At 41.0% G+C, this 19090-nt stretch overlaps 1 protein-coding gene across 3 annotated transcripts in view; it reads right to left on the bottom strand.

The window, feature by feature from the left end:
- Ift88 (intraflagellar transport 88) overlaps positions 1-19090 on the bottom strand; it is an 88972-nt gene that overhangs the window by 67427 nt on the left and 2455 nt on the right. For all 3 annotated transcript variants that reach the window (XM_051160619.1, XM_051160620.1, XM_051160618.1), the window contains exons 2-8: positions 14869-14964; positions 10989-11051; positions 8606-8662; positions 7015-7068; positions 5401-5464; positions 4526-4595; positions 1765-1855 (exon numbers count right to left, since the gene is read on the bottom strand). In XM_051160619.1, the coding sequence (XP_051016576.1) occupies positions 1765-1855; positions 4526-4595; positions 5401-5464; positions 7015-7068; positions 8606-8662; positions 10989-11051; positions 14869-14958 (489 nt within the window). In that variant the 5' untranslated portion in view covers positions 14959-14964. The remainder of the gene's footprint in view (positions 1-1764; positions 1856-4525; positions 4596-5400; positions 5465-7014; positions 7069-8605; positions 8663-10988; positions 11052-14868; positions 14965-19090) is intronic.

Raw genomic sequence — 19090 nt, 5'->3', positions numbered from 1 at the left:
ACCAAACTAAAATAAAAGATTTAGCAGCTAGGTGTGGTGCTGTGACCTTTAATCCCAACACTCAGAAGGCAGAGGCAGGCAGAGATCCATGAGTTTGAGGTCAGCCTGGTCTACATAGTGAGTCGAGGACAGTGGGGGTCATATAGAAAGACCCTGTCTCAAAAAACAAAAACAAAGGTAAAGGAAAAGAAAGAGGAAGAAGAGGAGGAGGAGGAAGAGGAGAAGAAGGAAGCAGCAGCAGCAGCAGCAACAACAACAAACAAGCAAACAAGCAAAAAGCCAGGCCTGGTAGCACAATAGTGTATGAGACAGAGACAGGAAGATTACAAGCTCAAGGCCAACCTAGGCACCTAAGACTGTCTCAAAATAAAGTTAAGAATACTGTAGATACAGCTTCAAGGTAGAGGGCTTACCTAGCATCCACAAGGCCAAGAAGGAAAGGGAGGGAGAGAAATTTTTATGTTAAAATGTGGTAATGCAACATCCTGAAAATATTCTTATAGCCTAAAAGACTGGACCTTTTGCTGGACCTCAGAGCCAGAGTTAATGATAGACCTTGAAGTCATTTAAGACTTAAGGCTGATATCCTACTGTGTACTCAAACTATTTGCTGAAGAACCTGCCTTTGAAACAGTGGTTCTGATGCAGTGGGTCCAGACCCTTTTGGGGGTTGAATGACTCTTTTACAGGGTCTCAGAAAACACAGATATTTACATTATGATTCTATGATTCATAACAGTAGTGAGATGAGGGAGCAACAAAAATAATTTTATGCTTGGGTCACTATGAGGCACTGTATTAAAGGGTGGCAGCATTAGGGAGACTGAGAACCAACGTAACAATCTTGCCTCAGATTTTCCCTTTGCAACTCCTTTTTGTTTGTTTGTTTTGCTTTGCTTTTGGAGACAGGGTTTCTCTGTGTAGCCTTGGCTGTCCTGGACTCACTTGGTAGACCAGGCTGGCCTCAAACTCACAGAGATCTGCCTGCCTCTGCGTGCCCAAGTGCTGGGATTAAAGACATGTGCCATTACTCCCCACTTCTGCAACTTAAACTAATACATGTCTTGCCCCACCCAGACAATGCATGTGTATCATTTGCTGAAAGCAGCAAGCTCAGATGTTGAAAGCAGCTTCCTAGAATCTACCATAAAGGTTGAAAACAACCTTTTATGGATAGTAGTTGATAAACAGTGATGTTTGTAGTACCATGTATTGTCTGGGCCAGTTAAAGCCAGTGGATTAACCCCTTGTAAAACGCTGTTCAAGATCTTTGTAAAGTATCTTGTTCCTTCCCCACGTGATGCTTTTTGCGCTGTTCAATAAATACAGAGTGAAGCCCTTTGTTAAGGACAGACAGACACACAGCCATACACAAAGGGACAGACATGAATTCAGATCCAGGCACAGACTCAGACGCACGCAGCAGAAGGAAACAGACAGAAGGCTCAGGAAGGATGAAGCAGAGAATTTGAATCTAGACTCACTTTTGGCTAAATGACTGATGCTGAGGCAATAGTCCTCAACCTTCCTAATGCTTTGACCCTTTAATGGGTTCCTCATGTTGTGGTGATCCCCAACAATACAATTATTTTTTGTTGCTACTTCATGATTGTAATTTTTCTACTTACGAATGGTAATGTAAATATCTATGTTTTCTAATAGTCAAGCCAATCAATAACAAAAAGAAAATGTGCATTTTAAAAGTAGATATGGACCCTTACACACATATGTCATAATCGGAGTTCTTCTAGTTTCCCAGCTTACCAGGGTTAGGTCTCCACAGCTGTTGGCAATACAGCTTTCTTCCACCAACTCATTTACTTTCTTCTCCAACTGTCTAATCTTTTCTTCTGGACTGTTGAAAAAACAGTGGGCATGTTTAAATCATTCAACCACTAAAATCTGTACCACAAGTTACTTTTTGGTTTTGTTTTGTTTGAGGCAGGTTTTCTCTGTGTAGCCTTGGCGATCCTGGACTCACTTTGTAGACCAGGCTGGCCTCAAACTCACAGTGTTCCACCTGCCTCTGCCTCCTGAGTGCTGGGATTAAAGGCATGCGCCACCACCGCCCGGCTCACAAGTTGTTTTTAACATTGCCAATTAAATGCTATTAAACTTTAAAAGTAGATTTCAAGGATATACATAGAATTGCCAAAAAACCCCATACTACTGTACTTAATAATTACATTAGGGAATTATTTATAATTAATAAACATTAAAATAAAATGAACATTTATTTAGTGCCAAGTATAACAATCACACACTGAACTTCTCAATAAAACACTTGATGTGAGAATTATAATTATAGTTTACTAAAAAATAAATAAGATTAGAAAGTTTTGCCACGATCACAAAGCTAGTAAGTAATGGAGGCAGGATGGCCAGTCAGGCACACTGGACCCTTGAAACTGCATCACTGCTCCAGAAAGAAGTGGCTATTTTTTTTAAAAGATTTATTTATTATTTATACAGTATTCATACCAGAAGAGGGGCCCAGATTACATTATAGATGGTTATGAACCACCATGTGGTTGCTGGGAATTGAACTCAGGACCTTTGGAAGAACAGTGTTCTTAACCTCTGAGCCATCTCTCCATCCCCAGAAGTGGCTATTTTTTAAGATCCTATGAAAAATAAAAACTTCCTCTATGACTAGGAACACTAAAGCTCATAAAAGAGATTTAAAATTACCTATGAACATAAAAACGTTATAAAAAAAATTTCTAAACAGGAGATAGTTTAGGAAACTTGGTTTGTTGGCCCTGCACGCCAAAACTTGGTCGGCAGAGGAAGGCAGACTTCTGACTTAGGACCCAGCCTGGTATACATAAAGCATTCCCGGACATAGTGAGATCCTGTCTCAAACACACACACACACACACACACACACACACACACACACACACACACACTAATAACATGCACCCTGGAACCTGAGTTTGAATCTCAGCTCCGCCCTTTATCAGCTTCAGCAAGTGAAGGCCCTGGGCTTCCATTGCTTCTTTCACCCAGTGATAGTGATAGCTTCACTTCCGTGTGTGAAGCTCTTAAACACGTGCCTGCACATGGAAGCTCAGTAACTGCCAGCTGCTCTCTAGACACCACATGTGCCATAGGCAGCAGTGAATGCGCACAGCTGGGAACCCTGGAGCTTTTAGGTTTCTGTCTAGACAACTTTACAGTTAATCTTCTAGGAAATGAATCGCTGAGGATGGGGCTGCAGCTCAGTGATAAAGCACATGTATGGCAAGTGCAAGACCCTAGGCTGACCTCAGCACCACACACATATGTAAAATTAAACTGCTCAATAAATTATGACAAACTTCAAGGACACCACAAGGAACCCCACAGAATCGGCTAAGCAGGGCTCAGAGACTGAAGCAACAATCAGGGAGCGTGTACAGTCTGACCGAGGCCCTCCACATAAAGTTATGGTTGTGGAGCTTCGTGTTCTTGCTGGGCTCCTAACAGTGGGAGCCGGGGTCGTCACTGACTCATGCCTGCTCCTGAAATCCTTTTCCTCCTCCTCCTGTGTTGCCTCATCCAACCTTGATATGAGGGGAAGTTACTAGTCTTACTGTAACTTTAAAAAAAATTTTTTTTTACAAAGATATTTCTTATTTTAAAAAATAGATTTATTTACTTATTATGTATACAATGTTCTGTCTACCAGAAGAGGGCACTGGATCTCATTATAGATGGTTGTAAGCCACCATGTGGTTGCTGAGGATTGAACTCGGGAGCTCTGGAAGAGCAGCCAGTGCTCTTAACCTCTGAGCCATCTCTCCAGCCCCTTACTGTAACTTGTTAAGCCATGTTTGGCTGATATGCCTGGGAGACCTGTTCTTTTCTGAAGGGAAACAGAGGGGAAATAGATTGGGGGAGAGGACAGGTAAGGAGGCACCTGGGAGGAGAGGAGGGAGGGGAGCTGTGGAGGAGATGTAATATATGAGAGAACAGATTAAAAATAATGACAAACTAACTTGCTATTGTTCACTTAAACTTTTCTTTGAAAAAATACCCTTTCAAAATAACATAACATTTATTATCCTGCTTGGCCTTCAAGAGAATCATTGCTCATGAAAATTAGACCACAAAAAAAAAAAAAAAAAACAAAAAACCCAACAAAAAACAAAACCAAAAACAAAACAAAACAAAAAACAAGAAAAAGAAAAAAGAAAATTAGACCACAAATACCCTATGAGCATATACAGGGGGAAGAGGTCCCCCTCAGTCACAGTCATAGGGGAGGGGAGTAGCAGGAAAGCGGGAGGGAGGGAGGAATGGGAGGATACAAGGGATGAACTAACAATTGAGATGTAATATGAATAAATTAATAAAATACTTTTTAAAAAGAAAAAAAATTAGACCACAACTTCAGTCAATTACAGTCCAATGAAATTTTGTAACTTCACACGACTATTCCTATATTTTTATTTCTTCACTAAGTCCAAGAATCAGGAATTAAGTTTCATCAGTGTCCTGCCACACAAACAACAACACAGCAGCACAAGGCCTTGCATACCTGTCTTCATTTTTGGCTTCCAAAGGAGGAGCTGGGCCCCTGGACTGGCCGAGGGGGTCAAATGCAGAGCCTGAGACACAATTTGAGAGATTTAGGACCCAGCAAAGTAGAAGAGAAGCTTGTACACATTAAGTTACCGTTTATTACATGGTCAAAGTGCAATAGGTAAGATAGTTATACCTATACCTATTTATTAAATAACAGAAGTTCAATAGGTGAAACACTACACTAACATAAATATTTTGTGGAAATTGTTAATATTTTAACACACATGAAGCTGTAAATAAAACTTACAGATTAACAAACAAACACAAAAAAGTTACTCCCTCAGTATTGACTTTCTTCCTTCAGATCTGTATTTCTGCTATGAACTCTAAATTATCAAGCATGTAAAGAAGAACCTGGATTAGCTTTATACTTTTTCTTACTGGTATAATAAACATTAATTTTTGTTGGTTTCATTTTTAGTTCTTTAATTTACATAGTCAAATAATATTTTCCCCTCTCATTTTTAAGATCAAGTTCTAACTTATGCAAACCATATTTTAGGTGCCCAGTTCAACACATCTTGACAAATTACACACTGGTGTGACTACCACCCCAAGTGAGCTGCAGCACAATTTCACCAGCCCTTTCCTCTTAGCCATCTACCTGAGGAGGCTCTCCATATGGAGTGCAGGCTAGAGAACACATGGCACACCTTTCTTACCCTCCCAGGTGCTGGGGTTACAGGTGTGAACCACCACAGCCAGCTGACCCCTTTCCTTTCTTAATGGTACCTAAAATCATGGTGCATCTTATGATAAAATGGCATGTGTGGTTTTATTAAAAACGAAATGATATGTGCATACAAGAATGGGAGTGAGTGAACCAACCTCGCAAAGCTGCCTTGGAAAAGCCAGCTGCTCTCACTGCTGTCATGGGTCGAGCAACTCCATCCTTCAAAGAACAAGAATCATTTAAAAAGTGTCCTTGAATAAGAACTACACCTACTGACAACTCTGCACATAACACACATCCTATTTTTGCCCTGATTTAATAACCATCTCCTCATGCCTTACCTTACCCTCATGCAGCAACTCTGTCTGGTAAAAGGAACTTTTATTCCCCTGGCTCAGTTGTTATCTGAGAGGCTTACTGCCTCCTTCTGCTAACCTAGGCCTGGTCCTGGAAGCCTCTAGTCTCCATACAATCTAACCTAGGCCTAGAATGTTTTCAGCCTCTGACACTTACTGCTCAATAAGCTCACCCTTCCTCGTTCTTTCTGAGCTCTGGGCTGGCTGGTTCCACTCAGCTGTTCTGGCTCAAACTCCTCTCCCAGCTGACTTCTTTAATCTAGCTTCTCTCTAGGCCTGGAATTGCTCTGCTTGGCCTCAAACTGACTCAGCAATCTGCTCTAATCTTCCGGCTTCTGCTCATTTTATGGCTCGTTCTGTCTTCACCTGAGTTCTCTCTCTGCAACTCATCTCTTTATACTGTCCTGGTAAACACTGCCTCCTCTCTCTGTAAATCTGCCTCTTAAGTAGCTTCCCTTTCCTCTTTCTTCTCGTGAGAGTTGGGCATACCCTATTATGTCAAATCTTCTCTGACTGTCACTTTCTTTTCCTGACATTCAATTAGACATCACTCTCAAATATAGGTGCTTCCTTCTACAAGCTAACTTCACCTTCACTGTTTGGGATTAAAGGCATGTGCCACCATGCCTGGACCTAGGCTTTTCTTTACCTGAAACTTGCTCTATACCAGGCTGGCCTTCAACTTAGATCTGTTTGCTTCTGTCTCCTGGATTAAAGGCATATTTGTATTCCAGCCAGATCACACAGTCCTAGATCTTTGGAAGTGATCTCTCTCTCTCTCTTTTTTTTTTTTTTTTTTGGTTTTTCTAGATAGGGTCTCTCTGTGTAGCCTTGGTTGTCCTAGACTCACTTTGTAGACCAGGCTGGCCTCGAACTCACAGTGATCCGCCTGCCTCTGCCTCCGGAGTGCTGGGATTAAAGGCGTGCACCACCACGCCCAGCTTGGATGTGATCTCTTGTCAGAACAGCCATGTTCTGAATTAACATTCCTCTAAGCTGTCTCTCTCTCTCTTTCCCCTCTAACTGTTCTTCTCTTGGTTTGGAAAAACAAAAACAAAAACAAACAAAAACTGATTAGCTTATTTGTCAGCCCCCTCCTGTGTTTCTGCCGTAAGACAATCCATAGAAATGTCTGTAAATGATAGCACTGGAGAATGAGTTCTAACTACTCCAGAAGAGCAAAGCATCACTCTCCTCAGTTTCAACAGGATCTCATTTGAGACTGGAGCACACAAATCCAAAGAAAGCATACTTCTGAAGATTCACAACAACCCAAACCTTAACCCACTACATAAATGTATTACTATATAAGTAACGTCTTTGTTAGACTTGTTAAGATACAAGTAGAGGAAAAACCTTTAGTAATAAATGTGAAGCCACAAGAAAGGCATAAAAGAAACCATACAAGCATACCTGAATAGTCCCTGTCATTGGTCTTCCCATTGATGACGTCAGGGATGTCTTGGACTAAAAAGAAGAAAAGCAAGTTAAACAGATTCCTAAAACAGCTGCTTGTAACTTTACAAATCAAATTGTAGGCATTTCTCTTATTTTTTTCTACACTATATCTACCCATAAGCACAATCAAAAATTTTCCATTTTGATTGTGGAGCTCAAAACCAAAATTAGGCAATAACCACTATTGTCACCTAATAGTGTGGGATCAATTTACAAAACTCTTAAACAGGAGTAGCTTAAACACCCACCCACCTGCTTTGTAAATAAAGTTTTATTGGACTACAACAAAGCCTCACCCATTTATACACTGCCTATGGCTGCTTTTCTTTGGTTAGGTTTTGGTTTGGTTTGTTTTTCGAGATAGGGTTTCTCTGTGTAGCCCTGGCTGTCCTGGACTCACTTTGTAGACCAGGTTGGCCTCGAACTCACAGAGATCTGCCTGCCTCTGCCTCCTAAGTGCTGGGATTAAAGGCTGTACCAGCACTGCCCAGTCTGTGGCTGCTCTTGTATCACACACCATTACATGGATAGTTGTGACAAAGACCATTTGATCTGCAAAACTGGAAATTTCTGTCCCTTCCCCTTCTCTTACTATGAAGCAAGACAAAATGCAAATACACGCTCAGGCTCCTGCAGGAAGCTGCCCTCCTCACTCATGCAGAAGAGTGCTGTGAAGGCAAGTGCTCTGGGCCTCTGGGCTGGGAAGCCATTTGGCTGACCTTAGAGTACATAATCATAAAGATTAAAAAAAGTTACTTTCATTTTTCTACCACTTCATTCTTATTTTATTGCTTCTGTCTCCTGGATTAAAGGCATATTTGTATTCCAGCCAGATCACACAGTCCTAGATCTTTGGAAGTGATCTCTCTCTCTCTCTCTCTCTCTCTCTCTCTTTTTTTTGGTTTTTCTAGATAGGGTCTCTCTGTGTAGCCTTGGCTGTCCTGGACTCACTTTGTAGACCAGGCTGGCCTCAAACTCACAGTGATCTGCCTGCCTCTGCCTCCCGAGTGCTGGGATTAAAGGCGTGCACCACCACGCCCAGCTTGGATGTGATCTCTTGTACCTAAAACATATTTAGGTACATTAAATAAGATTAAAAGGATTACTTTAAGGGAGTCTATAGAGACTATTTTCCCCAAAGGGTCAATAAGATAAAACCCAGATATATATCCCTGAAACATTTTCTTAAATTTCATTTTTTCATCTATTGATGGGTTAAGTTATTATAAACACTACTATGCTTGTATAACACCTAACTTCATGTGGAGCTCATGAAGGGAATGTCACAGAGTTAGCTATATTGAGTAGGAAACACAAATCAATCTGCAAACAAAAGATCTACAAATAGAAAGGGTAATAAAATATAGTTGTCCATAAATCAAACTCACTAACATATCCAAAGCTATTACTCAAACGAGACCTTTTAATATATATAGCTATACCATTGGGTTACGAATTGACAAAACTCAGACTATTTAGAACTGCCTCATATGAACTTACATACATTTAAGAAGCATCTTAGTATTTTCAGCCTAAAAGAACCTACCCCATATCCTGTAGCTATGGGCCTGCTGACCGCTGTGCTTGGTACTTTAGCAGTTACCTTGGGGAGGAAAATGAGCATCGTTAGTACTTAGATGAGGCAACATACTCGAAAATGCAGAGAGACTCATCACTAATGTATGTCATATGTGGTGGTCCTCCCCAGGGAAGAGCACGCCAATGGTTGTCCAATGCCAAATGGCCATATATGCAAATAGCATTATACAGACTGAACAGGCTATATTTAGGTATATACATATATGCATGCAATAACAATTGATGAATAAAAGAGCCCATGAATTTGAAGGAGAGGGGAAAGGGGCACATGGGAAGGTCTGGAGGGAAGAGAAGAGAGAAATGTAATTATGATCAAAAGAAAGAAAGAAGAAAGGAAGAAATTATACTTAGAATGATTGCTTTAAAACAAAGGAGTTCAGGTATTAAAAGTGCTGAGAAGGAGCAGCACTTTGCCAATTTGAAATTCATTGTAAAGGAATGGGACATTGAAATGACATGAGGACCCAATAAGTAAGCTTAATTTTCATGCTTGCATCCATCACCCATTCAGTGCACATTGCATACCACCAGCCAAAGCCCCCAACAGACCTGGGCTTTTGGAGTCTGTACAATTTGAATTCCTATTCTCCCTCAACCATATTTAATATCTTTGAGAACAAATTTCTTCAACTTTTAAGTAAAAAGGATACTGCATACAAAGGTTACAAATAACACGTCATACAGTTGGAGCTAGAATCAAAAGGGACCACGTGGGTGAATCCTCAACATTTTAGTTGTTGAGCATAACTGAGTATCACTCAATAAGGAATTCTACCTCTTGCTATACTGGGCTACTGTTTTACAGTGCCTTCCCTCCTGAGAACAACTAAAAAGGCTGAGACAAAAGTGTTTGTTTAAAAGAAAAAAGTGTTTGTTAAAAAACAAGTTTGGGCTAGTGAGATAGATGGCTCAGTGTGCAAAAGCACTCATCAGGCAAACCAAGAGCCTGAGTTCAATCCCTGAACCATGGAAAAGTGTAAGAAGAGAAAGACTTCAACCAACCACCCTATGCACACTATGCCTATGCATGCTCAGACAGCACACACGTAGAGTGTAAAAATCTGTTTGAATGCAGCAGAGAACTACCAATGTAAGAGATAGAATCTTAAGATAGGAAGAACAGGAGCCTGAACTAGGGCAGTTCTTCACCCTCAAGGCTTCTTTCCTTTTCACAGGAATGGCTGAGAAGCTGAGCAAAGCTCTTACATTCAAACTGAGGTAGTAAGTGCTGGAGGAGAGGGTCTGCCAGGGAGACAGCCAGGCTTTCCTCCAGGCTTTCATGGGTCATCTCAAGAGGCTATTCACCAAGGTCAGAAGGTAGACAGAAAGGCAAACAAACGGAAAGCTATCCAAAAGGCGCACATACAGCAGAAATACCAGCCGAGCATGGTCATGCTTAGTACATTAGTGGGCCAAACAGAAGACCAGCAGTTTTAGCAGAAAACTGGGAACAATGAGAAAGGACTGAGCCAATGTGGTGCTGCACATCTGTGATCCTGGCTGACACAGGAACAGGCTCAAAGCTACTCTAGCCCATATGGTGAGACCCTGAGCCAAAAACAAAACCAAAAATGAACGAACAAACAAAAAAGGAATAGGTGGCAGTTGCAGTTCTGAAAACAATGCAAAATTCTGCTATTATTAGGAACTAGTAAAATTACTTTATGTGAGCATTCATAAACTAAAACAGACCATTCAAGAAGGAAAGATCAGCCTTTTCAATATTTAAAAGGAAGAAGTTGATACTTTATCTCACACACACACACACATAAAATTAATTCAAAGTACATTAAAGACCAAAACTACAAATCTCCTGGGAGAAAATAACAGAAGAAAAGCTCACAGCCTTTGTCTTCACATTGATTTCCAGGACATGACACATAAGTAACAAGACAAACAAATAGGGCTGCATTGAGCCAAACACCCCTGAGTATTGGAGAGTACAGGCAACATGACAGTAGCCCAAAGAAGTGGAGGGAAGTCTTTGCAAATCATGGATCTGAAAGAAGACAACCCAAAGAATACAATGCTGAACCTCAAGGCCATTCACTAAGTGAAATGTGCCAGCGCCCAATGGGCAAACACTGCGTGATCCCTCTGTGAGCGTGCTCAGCAGTCAAAGTCAGAAAAACAGAGGTCTGAGTGGTAGCTGCTGGATGTCAGGGAAGGAAAAGCTGGGAAGTTGTTTAATGGATGGGAGTTTTAAATCTGCAGGAGGAGACTATTTTGAAGTTCTGTTTCACAACAACAAAAATGTACTTAGCATTACTGGGCTAATACTGGTGAATTCTGTGACATGGTTTCTACAACTTTATTTTTAATTTGCTTACTGGGGGTCTTCTGCCATGACTGGTTCTCACTGCTTGCTGAAAACCTGTGTCATTCTCCAATTCCTAAAGTAAAAAGGCAAATTTAACATTCAAAATAAGTATGACAAAACATAAACTCTTCTGGTTCATAGTCAAGACCCTCTATAATTCATCCTACCCTAAAAAGAGACTCCTGCCTTCAAACTCTACACTCCTAACCCCCAAATAGCGACTCCTCTGGGATCTTTTTGTTTGTTTGTTTTGTTTTTGTTTTTCGAGACAGGGTTTCTGTGTGTAGCCCTGGCTATCCTGGACTTGCTTTTGTAGAACAGGCTGGCCTCAAATTCACAGAGATCTGATCTGCTTGCCTCTGCCTCCCAAGTGCTGGGATCAAAAGCATGTGCCACCATGCCTGGCTCCTCTGGAATCTTGAGAAACCTTTTTTTTTTTTTTTTCCAAAAAAGATCTTCCAAAGTAGAAGGATAATTAATTATGCTACTGTGTACCTTTGGCCAGGGAGACAGCCAGGCTTTCCTCCAGGCTTTCATGGGTCATCTCAAGAGGCTATTCAATCTAATGACTAAGAACTGTATATACATTTATCATCATTTAACGTCATTTCAAATAATTAAAACCCCTAAAAGAGGATGGTGTCATTACCTGGCTAAATGTTAAACATTGGAGGACATGACATTTCCTCCTTTCTCCCTAGTAGCTGGGAGTGAGATTCAAACCTTTCCTTTTCTCTCTTCCCTTTCCCCTTTTCCTCCCCTCCTGCCCTCCCTCTGCTCTCTCTTCCCTTGCCCTCTCCTTTCCCCTCCCTTCCTCTAGTATTCCATGATCACACTACCGTCTCTATCTAAGGAGGCTGCCAGATAGAAAGGGCCATACTCTCCACAGGCAAGAAGGCAAATATTTTCTCTGCTCCTTTTCTGTTGGTCCAAGTGAAAAACAGAAATCTGCCTTGCAGATGGGAACCAACATCTCCACTGAAATAAACGTTTCTGATTCCTGATCTTTCCTTAATTTCCCCCAAGGAAGTCTGAGGAAAGGACTATAGTCAAGGCAGGATATGTGTGTTCCTGAGTTACCTAGCATCCTGTCTTACCAACTGCCCATCTTCTAAGTGGCTCTCACTTCCTGCTTCTATACTAACTTCAGATGCACGGAACACAACCCTCATATTTGCCTTTGATTCAATTCAGTCTGCTTCCTGAAAAGCACCCTTGCTGCCATGGTTTGGATGTGGCTTCCTTCCCAGAGGTTTAAGGACAGAGGCTCAGTCCTCAGTGTGGTGGTGTAGACAATGTGCTTCTTTAAGAGGTGGGGCCACATAGTGAGGTTATTGAGTTGCAGTGCTTAGTCGTAACAATGCTGTTCCTGAGAGAACAGACATTCTAAGAGTAAGAATGACTCCCCCCCCTCCACTACGGCTGTCTGTCTCACCATGTGATCTGTGTCTCTTGTAGACACTTCGGCATCATGATGCCTTGCCATACAAATGGTAATATGGCCAAGTAACATTTCTCTAAGGAATGGCAACTAAATGTGATACAGATAAGACACAGCTGTCTACTCCTGGAAGCTCAGCCTCATACCTGTGGGCTGAGGTATTTTGTTATGAAACACTAAGAAAAGTATATATAGCCAATGTATATAAAATAGTCACTACCAATTAATTTTAAAAAGTTATGGATAATCAAAACTAATATCTACATAACCAGGCTGCTAGTACAAAAAACTTTAAAACATGATTTTATCAAATAAAAAATTCTAACTTCATATCAAATATAAAAAATTAAATGTATATACAACTCTTAGCCATAAAAACTGAGGGCTTTTACATGAAAAATAAAGTCAAAGACAAGGACCAGCATAACTGATAAGTCTACTCTGGTGGACCTTTTAACAAAAAGATGCCTCTTGAGATCTCTGACCTATTAGTAAAAATTGGTTAACCAAGAAAACTAACTAACTGCAAATTTTTTTAAAAATAGCCTATCATAGGCAGATCTCTGTGAGTTCGAAGCCAGCATGGTCTACAAAGTGAGTCCAGGACAGCCAGGATTACAAGTGAAACCCTGTCTCAAATGCTCCCCCCACCACCACCAAAGCCAATCAATGCTCCAAATACAGACAACAAATAACACTCTTACCTTTCTCTTTGTGCGTTAATTACTAACTTGCATATGAACATCTTAAGCAAATTTCAAATGAGTCAGTTATATACTGAAATACTCCTTTCACAGCTTTGGTCAGTATGGAAGAAATCCATGCATAGGCCAACTGTCATTTGCTGTGTAGTTAGTTTAGGAGTCTTATATTCTTGTTTGAAACTGAGTCCTGAAGGTATACCATGACAACTTGAAAGGGCAAACAGGTTCTGATTCTTTAAAACTGATACTTCTATGATTCAATAATTCCACTCTGTAATCTATCATAAAGAATTTTAGTCAAAATAAAGAAATTATTCATGAATATTTTTTATTGTAAAGTTATTTACAATAGCAGAAAACTTGAAGGGAGAAACCTATGATAGAGATTATGTCTATATGTCTATCCAGGGGTGGTGGCGCACACCTTTGATCCCAGCACAGAGGGAGGCAGAGGCAGGCGGATCTCTGAGTTTGAGGCCAGCTTGGTATACAGAGTAAATTCCAGAACAGCCAGGGCTACACAGAGAAACCCTGTCTTGAAAGACTAAAAGTCTAATCAACTGAGAATTTTCAGTGTTATGCAGCCATAAGAACCTATTTACTTACATACGGAGCATCATAACATGATGTTAAGTGGAAAAAAGGCAAAAAAAATTGCCTATCCCAAATATGATGAAAGACGTATAGATACGCAGAAATAAAGGAAACAGGACAAAATGTTAACAGTAATTACATCTTTTGTGTTGGGGGACAGGGTTTTTGATACAGAGTTTTAATATGTAGACCAGGTTGGCCTCCAAATCATGATCTTCCTGCCTCAGCCTCCAAAGTGCAAAGGTCACAGGTGTACACTACCTTATCTGTTTCACAAGTGGATATTTCTGAGACTTCTTGACTGTAATTTCTCCTCTATACTCACTCCTATTTCTTCATCTCTCTATAAAATGTATGCATAACATGAGAAAAATAACTACATGGCAGTTAAAAATTAGAGCACTACAAAGATGGTCTCTACTCTAAGGTTCTTGAAGACAGTGCTAGAGACCGAACCCAGAGCCTTGGGGCTGCATGCCAGGACAACACTCCATCAACTGAGCTCCATTTCCAGAATATGAGCCTCAGGGCCCATGGCCAGATCTTGTACGTCAACATGTACCAAATAAGAAGAGACAGCACAGACTGGAAAAGCAAACGCAGACTGAGGCTGGAGACGGCTAGTGATTAAGAGAACTTGCTGCTCTTGAAGAGGACCTGGCTTTGGTTCTTAGCACCACAGCTCACAACTGTCAGTAGCTCCAGTCCCAGGGATCTGATGCCCTCTTCTGACCTTTGCAGGCACCAGGCATGGACGTGGTGCTCATAAATAATAAATACATGCAGGCAAAACACTCATACCATAAAACAAAAATTTTAAATATTTTAAAAAATTTTTAAATAAAGAAATCCAAACTGATCTTAGGTCTCTCCAGGTTATGTAAGCTTTACTTCTGCCTACAGCTAGTGCTGAAGAGTGCAAGTGCACAGCTATCCTAGCCCAGTCACATACGCTATCTCATGGGCTTCCTTCTGCTCAGCCACTGCCATTAGTAGGATTATGGGGGCTCTTCAACAAGCACTTTTCTAGTTCTTAATACTTTACTTAGTCTGAAATACATAAAAACAAACAAAAAATAACTTAAACCCAAAGTCCTCATGAATCAGCTGAATTGGTTAACAAAAGACCAATGTAAACAAATGTTTTTTACCTCTGTATCATAGGCTGGATTGTAGTCATTAAAACCAGAGTAAAGATCGTCCTCATCCGTTTCTGGTGCCAGGTGCACATTTTCCATCATTTGTACCTGTTAATAAAAGTGTTCCTGGGATAAGAATTCGTTTTCTGATGCTAGGAGTTGAATCCAGAGCCTTGTGCATGCTAAGCATGCTACAAGTAACACCCAGTCCTGAGAAATAATTCTTAGCTCAAACAAAGTCAATCAAATTCATTTTTATCCTTTTTTTCAAATTCTCCAAACTGTCAAAATACATATCTACTACCCTCATTTCATATTTGCTCCACACCTTCTGTGTAAGTTACAGGCAACGAGAAGGCTACAGGTGATTACCCTGATTTTCACAGAGGTTAAGTTCAGGGGGAAAAAAAAAAGCAACAATCAATTAGAATGTAAGGCAAACCCCATTATACCCCAGCCCAGCACCAATTATAAAGGCCAACAACACACAAGGTCAGCAAGAATGGAGGGCAACCGGAAGACCTGTAGCTGTGTGTACATCATTAGTGAGGGCATAAAATGTTACAACTTTGGGGAAAGGTCTGCTGCTTCATACTATTAACCTTTTATGACCTAGAAACTCTACTCTAGAGTATTTTTGTGACAGAAATGAAAACATATGTGCACCAAAATATTAATGTAAGAATGTTTTATAGCAGTGTTATTCCTAACAGCCCCAAATGGTCAGCCCAGGTGCCCTGTGGCGGAATGGATGAACAAAACGTGGCCTATTGTGCAGTGGAGTGCTAGGCCCAACTAGACAATGCACGACAACAGGGAATATGGCATAGGTACCGTGTGGAAGGAAGCCTTCCAGAAAAGAACACACAGGGCATCGCTTGACTTCTGTGACATTCCAGAAGAGGCAAAACCACTCTGTAGTAGAAAACAGTCAGACATGGCTGCTTCTTGGGGCTGGGTAGTAGTAAGTGAATGAAAATGGGCATTGGGCTGGAGAGATGGCTCAGAGGTGAAGAGCACTGGCTGCTCTTCCAAAGGTCCTGAGTTCAAGTCCCAGCAACCACATGATGGCTCACAACCATCTATAATGAGATCTAATGTCCTCTTCTGGTGTGCAGGCATGCACGTAGGCAGAATACTGTATACATAATAAATAATTAAATCTTTTTTAAAAAAGAAAATGGGCATGAGAGAATTTTATGGGATGATGATAAATGTTCTCTATAGTCACAAGGATTTGGGTTACACTGGCATACAAGGTGAGAGCCCAGCAAAGGGGCTGGGGGCGTAACACCATGGTAGGGCCTCTGCCTAGAAAACCTAGCAACTATGTACTTAGTTCTGCTCTTTTTTGTAACTATATCAAAATTAAATTTAAACAAAATTAATCTTAACAAATGTGGAAATATAAGACATATGCAGTGTATTTAGGGGAAAGTTTATGTCTGTGATTTACTTTGCAAAGCACAAAAAGAAGATGCACTGAGAGGGACAGCTAAGTGGGTATATAGTGAGGAAGTGTAGAAAATGATGGGAGGCACCAGGGAGAAATAGAGTCACTGTCAAAACAAAGTCTCTAAGCTTTGCTGCACAGTTGGAAGTCTCCATAATAAGTGCTGAGAAAGATGCGAATAGAGAGAAAAACATGTCAATACAAAGTGTACTTGTAGGAGACGTGCTAAATGTACTAACTATGTGCACATCTGGGAAAGGTCCCTAAAATGTTAATGAAATCAAGTCGTGTTTAAGGAAAACTAGAAGTGGTAGTAGGGAAGGGAATTAGTCAAAACACAGCACTCAGCTGCAATATCTAACTTGTATCTTAGATGTGCCAGTAAATTGCAAAGAAACTTCCACTTACTCTTACTGTTTGGCATAATATCAAGTTTATGTGGTGTCTCACAACCTTTTGAATCCTAAAGTCATGCTTTGGGGATTTTAAATTGTATTTGCTTTCACTTTCTGCACATCTCTCCTGTAGGTTTTCCTTCACTGGTTTCTCCTAGGACCAACCTCCTGTGCAGTCTCCTCTGCTAGTGCAGGGAGCTCAGCACAAACTCTAAAAGTCCAGTGCACCCTGGGGGCTTTGTTCACCTGCTCAATAGCCAGGAAATCTGTACTTATACCTCAGTTCAGGATGCAGTAAAAAAGAGAGAGAGAGAGAGAGAGAGAGAGACAGAGACAGAGAGAGAGACAGAGAGAGACAGAGAGAGAGAGAGGGGGAGAGAGAGACAGAGAGAGAGAGAGAGAGAGAGAGAGAGAGAGAGAGAGAGAGAGAGAGAAGTGCTTGGCACACAAGCCTGGTGACTTGAGTTTCATCCCCAGAGCCTGTGTCAAGGTGAATGGAAGAACAGTCTTTACAGAGTTGCCCTCTGACCTCCATGGGTGTGCTCACTCCTCACCCTCATCACGTATACACAATCAAACAACACAAAACCTTTGGTTCAGAATTGTTCTGCATGCTTTAACATGCAAAGTAAAAATTCAGCACTCTTTTTAGGCTACCAATCTGGTGTCAAGCCCACTGTTTGGACAAGGCACACCGACCAGCTCCACCATATCCTAAGCAATGCAAACTGTTTCTTTAAACTGACATCTTTCAAATACATGGTGGCTTTTTTTTTTTTTTTTTAAATGCCTGCCTTTGATGACCTGGTCAGTTTCACAACTGTTTTTTATTGTTTGTGTGATTTGGGGGATTGTTTTCAATTTGTTTGTTTTGTTCTCTTTTGAGACAAGATCTCACTATGTAACCCTGGCTGGCCTGGGACTAAGTATATACACCAGGCTGGCCTCCAGCTTGCCAAGATCTTCCTGGTTCCGCCTCCCAAGAGCTTGGGGTAAACACCCAATAGAAACTGAGATTTGAACTTCTGAGTTTGCATAGTTGTGTAGCATTTTCTGAGTCAGTATTATAGTGAACCATGTTCACTGTTTACTTCAGTTCTCCTAAACAGTGGTTCTCAGAGCTGGATGTGGTGTCACATGTCTTTAATCTCAGCACTCAGGAGGCAGAGGCAAGCGATCTTTGTGAATTTGAGGCCAGCTTGGTCTACAAAGGAAGTCCAGGACAGCCAACGCTACACAGAAAAACTCTGTCTTGAAAAACCAACCAAATAAACAAAACAGAAAACCAAAACCTCAAAACAAAAACAAACAAAACCAGTGGTTCTCAACCTTCCTAATGCTGCAACCCTTTAATACCGGTCCTCATGCTGTGGTGACCCCAACCATGAAATTATTCTCATTGCTACTTCATAACGATAATTTTGCTAGTTATGAATTGTAATATTTCTTATGGTCTTGGATGACCCCTATGAAAAGGCCATTCGATCCCAAGGGGGTCAAAATCCATAGGTTGAGAACCAGTCTTAAAAGATCAAGACCCTCCTTTCCAAATACCATTCAGGGTGTGGATGATACCACCCTATGTAGACGCAAAAGCCTCACAAGTTCAAGGTCAGCTTCAGCTACACAGCAACTTAGCAGCCAGCTTAGGTCTCAACAAAGTCTATCAGCCATTGTGTTTCAGTATATTCAAAAGGTGTACAACCATTACTGCTAATTTCAGAACATTTTCTTCATCTTACAGAAACAAAACATGAGGCTCTTTAGCAATTACTCCCTATTCCTCCTTTCCCCTAGCCTCTGAAAGCCACTAAGCATCCTCCTGCCTCTATACATTAGCCAACATTTTATGTGGATAAAACCATACAGCATTTAGCACTTATGTCTAGATTCTTTCATTCAGCATAGTTTCGGGATTTATGGCGCAGTTTCATTTATACTGCATTCCTTTTCATGGCTGAGTAATACATTTACAACAGTTGGCTTCTCTATTCTTTAGTTAATGACTACTGGGTTGGCACTACTTTTGGGCTCTTAGGAATGTTTACACACAAGTTTTTACATGAACATTCTCTTTTTAAAATTTATGTGTCTGTGCTGGGAGCTGGCCAACATGGGTGACTGGAAACTGAACTCAGGTCCTCTGGGAAAGCAGCAGGGGCTTATAGCTGCTGAGCCACTGCTCAGTTCTACAGGGTATAAACCTAGGTATGGAACTGCTGGGTCATACAGGAACTCTGTCCCAGCTTCTGATCAGGGTGCTCAAACCTTACACCATCCTAATCAATGCCCTTGGGATGTTAACCATTCCCTTCTCCAGTGTGTATACACTGTAGAGGCTACCTGCCCATTAGCCACACAGCAGCTATCTCAGTTACCAGGCTCT

Source organism: Acomys russatus, chromosome 18 (genome assembly GCF_903995435.1).
Source record: "Acomys russatus chromosome 18, mAcoRus1.1, whole genome shotgun sequence".
Lineage (NCBI taxonomy): Eukaryota > Metazoa > Chordata > Mammalia > Rodentia > Muridae > Acomys > Acomys russatus.
Note: the sequence above shows the minus strand (reverse complement) of the source record. Positions and strands in the feature narration are given on the sequence as shown.